This window comes from Chelonia mydas, chromosome 25, assembly GCF_015237465.2.
Source record: "Chelonia mydas isolate rCheMyd1 chromosome 25, rCheMyd1.pri.v2, whole genome shotgun sequence".
Taxonomy (NCBI): domain Eukaryota; kingdom Metazoa; phylum Chordata; order Testudines; family Cheloniidae; genus Chelonia; species Chelonia mydas.
The window spans coordinates 2590621-2604405 of NC_057858.1; the positions used below are offsets into that span (position 1 = coordinate 2590621).

Here is a 13785-nt window from a genome sequence, read left to right on the forward strand (position 1 = left end):
CTCTTCTCTGACCCCTCTCCAGCCTTCCAACACCAGAATGGCTGGGCTCTCTCTGAGAGCAGGACTTGGCTTGCAACTTCTTTGCTACTGGGGGTGACACACACGTAAGGGAAAGACCCCAGCTCAAGTGTCAGGCTCCAGCTGACCCTGTCAGGCACTCAGCATAACTCAGCACTCGGAATGCTCCAAGATGAGAGCCAGGGGCGAGCGCCCCACTCCTCCGGCCCAGTGGAACTCAGTATACTATCGGGGTAAAGCTCATCTTTGGGAGTCAGAACGCTGCAGACATCCTGGGCCATGCTGGGTGTGTGTACCAGAGAGCGCAGAGCAGCCGGGTAATTGATAAACAAAACCCTACCAAAACAGAGACTGCACTGCACACACGATTCTACCCTGGGGAGAGGAAGTGAGTGAGAAGGAACCACATGGGACACGTGAGTCTCGTCACTTAATGACTTCGTGGATGGTGCTCAGATACTCTGGTGATGAGGGAGGGATAAGAACAGAATCGAGCTGAGCCAAGCCGAGCCAGCATGGGGCACACAAAAAACCCAGGGATCTCTGTAAGCAGCATCCACGTGGTCTGCATCCTGAGACCCTGCACATGCAGCCACACAGTGCTGCCCTTAGTCCCCCCGCTGCAAGGCCTAGGCCCTGTCTGGGCCTTCTCACTCCCCTCCTGCTTCTCCTTGTCCCCAGGCCTCATGCACACAAAGGAGGGAAGCAGGCAATGAGCAGAAGACCCAAGCTGGGGAGCAGAGGAAGGGGCAGGAGTAGGACTGGGGATGGCAGTGCGTGTGGGCAAAGGCAGCAGCTCTGTGACAGCCCCAGTGGTACTCACCGATTGGCTTCCCCGTGTGAATGTCAATGATAAAGCCAGGGGCCTGGTTCCCACAAAGGATCTGGTACTCGGCTGGAAGGGAAAGGACAGGGTTACACGGACGCCCAGCAGACAGACCAGGACAAAGTCAGTACGAGGGGGCCTGGGGCACAGAGCACCCAGGGGGTGAAACCCTACACCCAGGGATGGAGCTGACAGATGGGGAGACCACTGAGACAGCAGGAAACACCTATCTCCATGCCAGCAGGTTACCCATTGCAGGGCTGGGACCCTTCACAACCTCCCCCGACCCACACCGTCCTCCCCTCCCCCCATATAGCACACCCACACTCTGCACAGCTTAGAACCACAGAGACCCCATCTGCGGTGTGCTGGGACTCCAAGGCCATCCCCCCACATTGCACCCCCCACCCGTGTCCTGGGACTCCAGGGCCACCCCCACACACTGCACACACAGCATGGCCTGGGATGGTTGCATGGTCTCCTGCTCCACAGAGGCTTTCGGTATCGTCCATCATCGGAGTTCTGCCGTTGCCCAGCCCCTGCTGCGGGGAGCACCCTAACCCTGCACGCCCCGGGGGGGGGGTGATGCTGTCACTCACTCCCTGTGCCAGGGCCGTTCTCTTGGCACAGCTGTCAGCTGGGACCAGGATGATCCTGTGCCCCGAGACACCGGGGGGTGCCAGACGCAGAGCGTCCAGAGGGCAGAGGGGGAGCAGCTGTAACCCGAGAGACTCCCGCAGGCAGACCCTTCTCCTGTGCAGGTGACTCACAGCTGGCGGGGGTGGGGCAGGGCTCGCAGGGCTTGTTCCAGGCCTTGCCGATGTTGTAGGAGCAGCAGCACATCTTCTTGGTCATGTTGAAGGAGAGCTCGTTCTCACAGGTGTCGTTGTAGTTGCGATAGCACACGCTCTTCCTCATGTCTGCAAAGCGGACACAGATCAGACCCGGCTGCTCCCGGGGCGGCCGGCGGCGCCTCAGGCACCTCACCCGCCGGAGAACAGCTATCCCGCGACACCTGGCCCCCGCTAGTTCCTGGCACCACGGTCCTTGGCTGCTCAGTGATCATCCCTGCCCTGAAGAGAGGGAAACAGTCCCAGAGACATGGCGCCTGGCCTGGGTTCCCCAAGGGAGCCAGCTGCAGAGATGGGAGCAGAGCCCAGCTTGCCCCTGTGCCAGCCTCAGGGGCAGGGGTGCTGGGAGAGAGCCCAGGCCTCCCTGCACAGAGAGTACCACAGCGGGCAGCGGCACCCCCAGCACACAGCCCTGGCCAGGTCCCTTGGGCCCCGTGGAACCAACGCTGGGAGCAGAGTCAGGAGCAGCTTGTGGCCTTGCGGCAGACACCTGAGAGCCCCTGACAGGGACAAGGACAGGGGACATCTTTGCGAGCAGGCTGGCTAACCTAGTGAGGAGGGCTTTAAACTAGGTTCACCGGGGGAAGGAGACCAAAGCCCTGAGGTAAGTGGGAAAGCAGGATACCGGGAGGAAGCACAGGCAGGAACGTCTGTGAGGGGAGGGCTCCTGCCTCATACTGAGAATGAGGGGCGATCAGCAGGTTATCTCAAGTGCTTATATACGAATGCACAAAGCCTTGGAAACAAGCAGGGAGAACTGGAGGTCCTGGTGATGTCAAGGAATTATGACGTGATTGGAATAACAGAGACTTGGTGGGATAACTCACATTACTGGAGTACTGTCATGGATGGTTATAAACTGTTCAGGAAGGACAGGCAGGGCAGAAAAGGTGGGGGAGTAGCACTGTATGTAAGGGAGCAGTATGACTGCTCAGAGCTCCGGTACGAAACTGCAGAAAAACCTGAGTGTCTCTGGATTAAGTTTAGAAGTGTGAGCAACAAGAGTGATGTAGTGGTGGGAGTCTGCTATAGACCACCGGACCAGGGGGATGAGGTGGATGAGGCTTTCTTCCGGCAACTCGCAGAAGCTACTAGATCGCATGCCCTGGTTCTCACGGGTGATTTTAATTTTCCTGATATTTGCTGGGAGAGCAATACAGCGGTGCATAGACAATCCAGGAAGTTTTTGGAAAGCGTAGGGGACAATTTCCTGGTGCAAGTGCTAGACGAGCCAACTAGAGGGGGAGCTTTTCTTGACCTGCTGCTCACAAACAGGGAAGAATTAGTGGGGGAAGCAAAAGTGGATGGGAATCTGGGAGGCAGTGACCATGAGTTGGTTGAGTTCAGGATCCTGACACAGGGAAGAAAGGTAAGCAGCAGGATACGGACCCTGGACTTCAGGAAAGCAGACTTCGACTCCCTCAGGGAACGGATGGGTAGGATCCCCTGGGGGACTAACATGAAGGGGAAAGGAGTCCAGGAGAGCTGGCTGTATTTCAAGGAATCCCTGTTGAGGTTACAGGGACAAACCATCCCAATGAGTCGAAAGAATAGTAAATATGGCAGGCGACCAGCTTGGCTTAATGGTGAAATCCTAGCGGATCTTCAACATAAAAAAGAAGCTTACAAGAAGTGGAAGATTGGACATATGACCAGGGAAGAGTATAAAAATATTGCTCGGGCATGTAGGAATGAAATCAGGAGGGCCAAATCGCACCTGGAGCTGCAGCTAGCAAGAGATGTCAAGAGTAACAAGAAGGGTTTCTTCAGGTATGTTGGCAACAAGAAGAAAGCCAAGGGAAGTGTGGGCCCCTTACTGAATGAGGGAGGCAACCTAGTGACAGAGGATGTGGAAAAAGCTAATGTGCTCAATGCTTTTTTTGCCTCTGTCTTCACTAACAAGGACAGCTCCCAGACTGCTGCGCTGGGCATCACAACATGGGGAGTAGATGGCCAGCCCTCTGTGGAGAAAGAGGTGGTTAGGGACTATTTAGAAAAGCTGGACGTGCACAAGTCCATGGGGCCGGACGAGTTGCATCCGAGAGTGCTAAAGGAATTGGCGAATGTGATTGCAGAGCCATTGGCCATTATATTTGAAAACTCGTGGCGAACGGGGGAAGTCCCAGATGACTGGAAAAAGGCTAATGTAGTGCCAATCTTTAAAAAAGGGAAGAAGGAGGATCCTGGGAACTACAGGCCAGTCAGCCTCACCTCAGTCCCCGGAAAAATCATGGAGCAGGTCCTCAAAGAATCAATCCTGAAGCACTTACATGAGAGGAAAGTGATCAGGAACAGTCAGCATGGATTCACTAAGGGTAGGTCATGCCTGACTAATCTAATCGCCTTCTATGATGAGATTACTGGTTCTGTGGATGAAGGGAAAGCAGTGGATGTATTGTTTCTTGACTTTAGCAAAGTTTTTGACACGGTCTCCCACAGTATTCTTGTCAGCAAGTTAAAGAAGTATGGGCTGGATGAATGCACTATCAGGTGGGTAGAAAGTTGGCTAGATTGTCGGGCTCAACGGGTATTGATCAATGGCTCCATGTCTAGTTGGCAGCCGGTGTCAAGTGGAGTGCCCCAGGGGTCGGTCCTGGGGCCAGTTTTGTTCAATATCTTCATAAATGATCTGGAGGATGGTGTGGTTTGCACTCTCAGCAAATTTGCAGATGATACTAAACTGGGAGGAGAGGTAGATATGCTGGAGGGCAGGGATAGGATACAGAGGGACCTAGACAAATTGGAGGATTGGGCCAAAAGAAATCTGATGAGGTTCAATAAGGATAAGTGCAGGGTCCTGCACTTAGGATGGAAGAACCCAATGCACAGCTACAGACTAGGGACCGAATGGCTAGGCAGCAGTTCTGCGGAAAAGGACCTAGGGGTGACAGTGGACGAGAAGCTGGATATGAGTCAGCAGTGTGCCCTTGTTGCCAAGAAGGCCAATGGCATTTTGGGACGTATAAGTAGGGGCATAGCGAGCAGATCGAGGGACGTGATCGTTCCCCTCTATTCGACATTGGTGAGGCCTCATCTGGAGTACTGTGTCCAGTTTTGGGCCCCACACTACAAGAAGAATGTGGAGAAATTGGAGAGTCCAGCGAAGGGCAACAAAAATGATTAGGGGTCTGGAACACATGACTTATGAGGAGAGGCTGAGGGAACTGGGATTGTTTAGTCTGCGGAAGAGAAGAATGAGGGGGGATTTGATAGCTGCTTTCAACTACCTGAGAGGTGGTTCCAGAGAGGATGGTTCTAGGCTATTCTCAGTGGTAGAAGAGGACAGGACAAGGAGTAATGGTCTCAAGTTGCAGTGGGGGAGGTTTAGGTTGGATATTAGGAAAAACTTTTTCACTAGGAGGGTGGTGAAACACTGGAATGCGTTACCTAGGGAGGTGGTAGAATCTCCTTCCTTGGAAGTTTTTAAGGTCAGGCTTGACAAAGCCCTGGCTGGGATGATTTAATTGGGGATTGGTCCTGCTTTGAGCAGGGGGTTGGACTAGATGACCTCCTGAGGTCCCTTCCAACCCTGATATTCTATGATTCTATGATTCTAAGGAGCCCCGGCCCAGAAATGTCCATCTGAACCTGTGCCCCCTTCCCCCAGTTTGTGTCTCTGGTCAGCTCCCAGTGAGGAGTGACTGCGGACTGCGAGGCAGGAGGACTGTGGGGAGCAATGCCCGGCCAGACCCTCACCCCCTCACCACTCTCTGCAGGCACCAGGTCACTCTCCCAGCACCACGGCAGCAGGCTGAGCTCAGCCCCATGTACGGAGGGGCAACGGGAGAGGAAGTGATGCACCCAAGGTGTCGCAGTGAGTGAGTGGCAGAGAACCCAGCAGTCCTGACTCCCAGATCCTGCTCTCACCACACTCCCTGCTCTCTTGTCACCATGTTGCCTGTAGTGAATGAGTAAAGCCGACAGGGCCACTGGGCATTCCCAGCCAGCTCCCTCCCAGCCCCCTCCCTGCCTGGCTGGAAACGGCACCGTACCCATGCAGTTGTTTCCTCCATTGACCTGCATGTACTCAGGGGGGCACACGCAGGTGTAGTTGCCCAGGGTGTTGTAGCAAGTCCCAGGGCCGCAGATCCCGATGTGGGCAGAGCACTCGTCAATATCTGCCAAAAGCAACAACAAGATTACACCTGCACGCACAGGATGAGGGGCAGGTCTGGCACAGGGTGGGGGGGCAGGTCTGGCACAGGGCGGGGGGCAGGTCTGGCACAGAGTGGGGGGGCAGGTCTGGCACAGGGCGGGGGGCAGGTCTGGCAGAGGGTGGGGGGAAGGGACATTGCCAAGGCCACCCCACAGGCAGGGGCCCCCAAAGACATCAGCCCCGCTCTGCTGGGAGTGCTGGGAATGGAGCCCCACAAAAGGGGCTGGTTCCTTTGTCGCGCACCCCAAAGGGAGGGAGGGATCCTCCCCAGCAAGCTCGGGGCTGGGCCTGGGGCATCTGGGGAAGGAACGAAGGGATCAGAGCAAAGGGCCGGTCGCGTGGCTACGTCTTGTGAGTTGTTACCAGCCACACACCACATCAGGACAAGGGCAGGGATGTCGGCCTGCTCCGAAGCAGGCCCTGAGCAAAGCACAGCCGGGCACACACATGCACGCACACACAGCCCTATGCACACACACATCCCCCGCACACACACAGAGACACCCCCCACAGCTGGGCACCACACATGCACACCCACATGCACACACAGCCCTATGAACACACACAGCCCCCATACACACACAGAGACAGGCACACACATGCACATGTACCCATATAGACATGCACACCCCCTATGTGTACACAGCTCCACACATACACGCACCCTCCCACATGCATGTGCACACACTCAGAAATGCACACCTCTACGCATGTGCACACACCCACACGTGTGCACACACTCCCCACACATGCAGACACACATGTATACTCCCCACACATGCATGCAGCCCTTAAATGTACACACACATGCAGATACACTCTCCCGCACACATGTGCACACACACACTCCCGCACAAACATGTACACACACACAGACACACTCCCACACACACATGTACACAGACACACAGATACACTCTCCTGCACACACACAGACCCTCCCACACACAGGTGCGCACACACACACACACGTGTGCACACACACAGACACTCTCCCGCACACAGGGCAGCACGGTACCTTCACAGATGCGTGTGTCCTCGTTGAGGTAGTAGCCTAGGGGGCACTCGCACTGGAAGCTGCCAAAAGTGTTCACACAGTTGCCCCCCTGGCAGAGGCCTGGCAGCTCCTGGCACTCATCAATATCTGTGAATGGAGAGCGAAAGGGAAGCACTCGACCCCCCGACCAAGTCCTGGCAGCCCCCGAGGCAGGGTTCCCCAGTGTGCGCTGTCTGCACACAGCCACCGCTCACACCCACTGCCTTGGGCGCCGATCAGCACCTGAGTGCAGCGGAGCAGGCGGCTGCAAGGCTCAGGCTGAGGGGCACAGACTCGTCACATGTCACATGGTGCAGAAGGGCCAGAAGCTGTCAGCTGGCCTCAGCCTGTGGGCAGAGGAAGGGGCGTGGGGGTGGGAGGGAGAGTGCCTCCTGCTGGGGGAGGGATAGCTCAGGGGTTTGAGCATTGGCCTGCTAAACCCAGCGTTGTGAGTTCAATCCTTGAGAGGGCCATTTAGGGATCTGGGGCAAAAATTGGGGATTGGTCCTGCTTTGAGCCGGGGGTTGGACTAGATGACCTCCTGAGGTCCCTTCCAACCCTGATATTCTGTGATTCTCAGGGCTGTGAAGCCTGAGGATGTGCTTTCCCTGGAATGGGCGGGGGCATGTGGGTGCCAGTTCTGCTTACCCTCCAGGATGACTGTGATGGGGTTGGGCCTGAAGCCTTCTCCTCCGGGGCATAGGGTCTTGTACTCCGCTGCGGGGAGAGAGTCAGTTACTGGGTGGCACTGAATTGCACTGAGCGGCTCCCCGTGGAGAAACGAGCCAGAACGCAGGGAAAGAGACAGGCCGTGAGGGCAAAAGTGCCCCAGGTCCAGGCCGGAGCAGCCCAACCCAGCCTCTTGCACTCTGTCCCGGCCTGTCCCATGCCTGCCCAGCCTCCAGCCCAGCTCATCACACCCTGATCAGAGTGATGCTCCCAGGAGAAAGGAACAACCAAAGGTAGGAGAATGGATAACAAGAGGAAACATAGTGGGAGATCTTAATTTCCCAGACAGTGATTGCAGGACAAATGCTACTAGTAAGAGTAGGGCCCAGATATTCCCGGATGTGATAGTTGACAGATTTTTTCACCAAATAGTCACTGAACCAACAAGAGGCCATGCCATGTTAATTTAGCATTGGTAAGTAGTGAGGTAGAAGAACTGTTTGCAGAGGACAATTTTGGTTTGAGTGATCATGAGTTAATTTAGTTTAAACTACACAGAAGACTAAACCAAAATAGATCTGCAACTAGGGGCCTCGATTTCACAGTGGCAAACTTAAAAAAATAAGGGAATTACTTCAGGAAGTGGACTGGACAGAAGAACTCAAGTATCTAAATGTGGAGGAATCTTGGAATTACTTTAAGTCAAAGTTGCAGAAATTATCTGGAGCCTGCATCCAAGTAAGGGGAAAAATTTGTAGGGAAGGGTGGCAGAGTAAGCTGGATGAACAAGCAGGTGATTAAGAGAAAGCAGAAAACCTACAAGGAATGGAAGATGAGATGGATCAGCAAGGAAAGCTACCTCTTGGAGGTCAGAAAGTATAGGGAAAAGTGAGAATTGCCAACAGCCAGGCAGAGCTGGACCTTGCAAAGGGAATTAAAACCAACAGTAAAAGGTTCTATAGCCATATAAATAAATAAAATAAAATAAAAACAAGGAAAGAAGAAGTGGGACTGCTAAGCACTGAGGATGGGGTGGAGATTAAAGATCATCTAGGCATGATCAACACCTAAACGAATACTTTGCCTCAGTTTTTAATGAGGAGCTTAGGGGTAGTAGCAGGGTGGCTAATGGAAATGAGGATATGGAAGTAGAAGTTACCACCTCCGAGGTGAAAGCCAAACTCAAATGGCTTAATGGGACCAAACTGGGGGGCCTGGATAATCTCCATCCAAGAATATTAAAGGAACCGGCATATGAAATTGCAAGCCCAATAGCAAGGATTTTTAATGAATCTGTAAATTTAGCAGTCATACACTATGACTGGAGAGTTGCAAATATAGTACCTATATTTAAGAAAAAAAAAAAAAGAAGCGATCTGGAAAACTAGAGGTCAGTTAATTTGACCTCAATTGTATGCAAGGTCTTGGAACAAATTTTGAAAGAGAAAGTAGATAAGGACAAATAGGTAAATGGTAACTGGTATAAAACATGACATAGTTGTACTAAAGATCTGTTTCTTTTGAGAAGATAACTGATTTTCCAGACAAGGAAATTCAGTAGGTCTAATCTACCAGGATTTCTGTAAAGCATTAGTACAGTTCCACATGAGAAATTATTAGTTAAACCGGAGAAGATGGGGATTAATACAAGAACCAAAAGGTGTGTAAGGAACTGGTTAAAGGGGAGACTACAGCAGGTCACAGTGAAAAGTGAACTGTCAGGCTGGAGGGAGGTTCTAATGGAATTCCTCAGGCCTTGGGCCAATCTTATTTAACATTTTCGTTAATGACCTTGGCACAAAAAGTGGGAGTGTGCTAAGAAAATTTGCGGATGACACAAAGTTGGGGGGTATTGTCAATATGGAGGAGGACCTTGAAAACTGGAGTAATAGAAATGGAATGAAATTTAATAGTGCAAAGTGCAAGGTCATGCACATATAGACTAACAACAAGAATTTTGGTATAAGCTGGGGACGAACCAGTTGGAAGTGCCAGAGGAGGAGAAAGATCTGGCTGTGTTGGTTGACCACAGGATAACAATGAGCCACCATTGTGATGCGGCCGTAAAAAAGGCTACTGAAATCCTAGGATGCATCAGGTGAGGTACAAGGCACTGGTGAGATCTCACCTGGAATAGTGTGTGCAGTTCTGGTCTCTCATGTTTAAGAGAGATGGATTCAAACTGGAACAGGTGCAGAGAAGGGCTATTCAGATGATGAGAGGAATGGAGAAAAAACAGTTACTAACCTTTCTGTAAGTGTTTTTTTTCAAGATGTGTTGCACAACTCGATTCCACGGTCAGTGTTTGGGCACTCCAGTGCACAGGCATCAGAAAATTTTTACCCTTAATGTTACTCGTCATGGTGGCCCGAGCGCCCTCTGCTGTCGTGTGCATATTGCACAGGCATAAAGGGCTGAGCTGCCCCAACCTCCCTCAGCTCCTTTCTACTGAAGCAACTCCAGTGGAGAAGGGAGGGAGGATGGGTCGTGGAATGGACATGTGCAATACAGCTCGAAGAACAACAGTTATGGCAAGGTTAGTGACCGTGTTTTATTCTTCGAGTGATTGCCCATGCCCATTCCACGGCAGGTGACTCACAAGCAGTCCCCTCCAGAGATAGGTTCAGAGTCTATTTGAACAGGGACTGGGGGACCACTTGTCCATCATCTCTAGATTGTTGAGAGATTGTGTAGTGAGAGGCAAACATGTGACTGATGACCAGGTTGCTGCTTTGCAAATGTCTAATTTGAGCCAGAAATGCTGCAGAGGCCACTTGGGATCTAGTCAAATGACCTAATACACTATCTGGTGGCTTCACGTTAGCCAACTGGTAACACCAGTGAATACAACTGGATACCATGATGAAATCCTCTGTGTGGAAACTGGACTGCCCTTCAGTCTCTCTGCAAATGCAATAAACTTTTGAGACAAAGACCTGAAAGTTGTAGTCCAGTCCAGATAAATGCTAACACTCTCATAATGTCGAGTGTTTGCAGTGTCTCCTCTCTTTTACTACCATGAAGTTTGGGAAGATCAGGAAGCAAACTACCTAGGTTTGTATGAAAAGTGGAGACCAGTTCTGTAGAAATACTTGGATGGGATGATGGTAGACTTTATCTACGTAAAAACAGTACATGGTGATGGAGGGGCTGATACTAACGCCCTCATCTCCCCATCTCTTCTGGCTGATGTGTAATAGCTACTGAAAATGCTATCTTTGTTGAAAGGTGCAACAGAGAGCAGGTCGCTAGATGCTCACAGGGGGACCTGTAAACTTCGCTCCATGACAGAGTTGGATTCCGTACGCATGCAAACGGTCTGTCCAATCCCTTTCAAACTCCTGGGGCCATTGAGTTGGGGAAAAGGAAGCAGTTATCTGCAGAGGATGGAATGCTGGTACGGCTGCAAGATGAACTCTGATCCACCCAATCACCAATCCTTGCTGTTTCAGACACAAAAGAGAGTCCAGCACATGCGGAATAGAAGCTAGAATAGCTCTCCACCTTGACCAGGCAGAAAACCTCTTCCACTTCACAGGGTAAATTTCCTTGCTGATGGTTTTCTCCTATTCAGCAGTGTCCCCGGCACCTCTCTGGAGCAGGACTCCTCTGCTGATGGGAGAGGGTAAGCCTGTAAGTCCAGAGCGAGCCTTCACATTGTATGTAGCAGAAAGGCCCTTTGTCACCAGCACCAGCACCAGATAAATTCTGTTGTCTCTGTTGGAGACAGGCCTGCCTTGGCTACTTTGATCAGGAGGCTGAGCGCAATGAAGGGGGACTGGATTACACGAATGCTGGACGCCCCTGAGATCAGTCAGGTGGCCAGGGAAGGGAGTACCTGGATCCCTAAGCTCCAGAGGAAAGCTGCTACCCCGCCATATGCTCCGTAGAAACACAAGGGGCAGCTGAGTGACTGAAGGGCTGTGAACTGCTCATGGCAGCCGCTGACAGTGAATCTCAGAAATTTTCTGTGGTGCTGATGAATCGCCACGTGAAAGTAGGCGTCCTTCAAGCTGCGAGCAGCATACCAGTCCCCTGGCTCCAGGGCAGGAACAATGGAAGCTAGAGTGACCATCTGGAATTTTGATTTTTTTCAGGAACTTGTTTAACTGCCTTAGATCTAAAATTAGGCCTTTTTCCCCCAATACTTCCTGATCCTGAAGGAAAAAGGGGGTTTGCCTTCAGGATCAGGAAGTATTGGGAGAAAAACCCCTTTCCCCTGAAAAAAGGAGGGACCTCCTAGATAGCTCCTCCGAGGACCTCTAGCCGTAATAGTATCTCATGAGAGGGCTCCCTACAGAGGGATGGGTAGGGGGAATAGGGCTAGCAATACATTGGAGTGTATATCCGACTTTCACCATGCTTAGAACCCACCGATCTGTTGTGGTGTGGGCCCAAGCATGACAGACATGTGGGACATTGGAAAAGAAAAAGACGGCCCTCTGGGAACTGGTCATCTGCTCTTGGCCTGCCCCTACCCATGGGCTCTCAGAAGATGCTGCCTGCCTTGAAGAAGTGGCGGCTGGGAAGCAGAGGGAGGTGGTGGTGGTTTGTCACCTCTGCTCCTTCTCCTTGGCAGGTGTTGGGCTCGAGGAGCAAACCCCTGAAAATGCTGGGACTGATGAGGATGGAACGCCTTCCACCTCACTCGATATTAGGAAAAACTCTTTCACTAGGAGGGTGGTGAAACACTGGAATGCGTTACCTAGGGAGGTGGTGGAATCTCCTTCCTTAGAAGTTTTTAAGGTCAGGCTTGACAAAGCCCTGGCTGGGATGATTTAGTTGGGGATCGGTCCTGCTTTGAGCAGGGAGTTGGACCAGATGACCTCCTGAGGTCCCTTCCAACCCTCATATTCTATGATTCTATGATTCTCACTGCTGGGGTGGAAACGCCCAGGGATTTCAGGGCTGCTCTAGAGTCTTTGAGACTCTGCAGAGTCTCGTCCCTCGTTTCTGAGGAGAGCGTCAGCCCTTCCAAAGGGAAGTCCTGGACTGTCTGTGTCTGTTGCGTCTCTGGAGGGAGGCCAGACGAGTGTAACCAGGATGAGCACTACCACATGGTAGCAGTGCTGCCACATGCTGCGTGCCGCAGAGTCTGCTGCATTGAGACCTGCCTGCAGAGCCGTTCTGGCGACCAAACTGCTCTCCTCTACTGAAGACTGGAACTCCTGCTTCACCTCATCTGAGAGCTTGTCTTTGAACCGTATCCCACCGGGTGAAATCCTGGCGCACAAGCAAAGCTTGCTAGTTTGCAATGCAAAGTTGGAGGTGCTCCGTCTCTCCTTTTCATTGCCTACTGGCACTACAAGGGAGCCTGGAGAAGGATGGCTATATGGTGCTCTAACTCCGGGAGGGGACACTGTACCATCTCTCCCAGCTTTTTGCAGTCAGAGGCAGAGAAGCCAAGGTCTGCCAGAGGACAGCTGAGATAGCCTTATTTATCAGGAGAGCTGCTCTTGCTGGAGCCACAGATCTCAGAATGAGGAGTCCTTGTAGCATCTTATAGACTAACAAATTTATTTGAGCATAAGCTTTCATGGGCTAAACCCACTTCATCAGATGCATGCAGTGGAAAATACAGTAGGAAGACAGATATACACAGAGAACATGAAAAAATGGGGGTTGCCATACCAACTCTAACGAGACTAATCAATTAAGGTGGGCTATTCTCAGCAGGAGAAAAAAACCTTTTGTAGTGATAATCAGGATGATCATTTCAAACAGTAACAAGAAGGTGTGAATAACAGTAGAGGAAAAATTAGAATGGGGAAATAGTTTTTACTTTGTGTAATGATTCATCCACTCCCAGTCTTTATTCAAGCCTAATGTAATGGTGTCCAGTTCGCAAATTAATTCCAGTTCTGCAAAATAAAGACTGGGAGTGGATGAGTCATTACACAAAGTAAAAACTATTTCCCCATGCTAATTTTTCCCCTACTGTCATAAATATAAAGGGAAGGGGAAACACCTTTAAAATCCCTCCTGGCCAGAGGAAAAATCCTTTCACCTGTAAAGGGTTAAGAAGCTAGGATAACCTCGCTGGCACCTGACCAAAATGACCAATGAGGAGACAAGATACTTTCAAAAGCTGGGAGGAGGGAGAAAAACAAAGGGCCTCTGTCTGTCTGTGTGATGCTTTTGCCGGGGACAGAACAGGAACGGAGTCTTAAAACTTAGTACATAATCTAGCTAGATATGCGTTAGATTATGATTTCTTTAAATGGCTGAG

At 51.5% G+C, this 13785-nt stretch overlaps 1 protein-coding gene across 1 annotated transcript in view; it reads right to left on the minus strand.

The window, feature by feature from the left end:
• Nucleotides 1-13785, minus strand: part of FBN3 (fibrillin 3) — a 281443-nt gene that overhangs the window by 46120 nt on the left and 221538 nt on the right. Inside the window, exons 38-42 of the mRNA XM_037885777.2 lie at nucleotides 7536-7604; nucleotides 6870-6995; nucleotides 5688-5813; nucleotides 1615-1764; nucleotides 842-913 (exon numbers count right to left, since the gene is read on the minus strand). Coding sequence (XP_037741705.1) covers nucleotides 842-913; nucleotides 1615-1764; nucleotides 5688-5813; nucleotides 6870-6995; nucleotides 7536-7604 — 543 coding nt within the window. The remainder of the gene's footprint in view (nucleotides 1-841; nucleotides 914-1614; nucleotides 1765-5687; nucleotides 5814-6869; nucleotides 6996-7535; nucleotides 7605-13785) is intronic.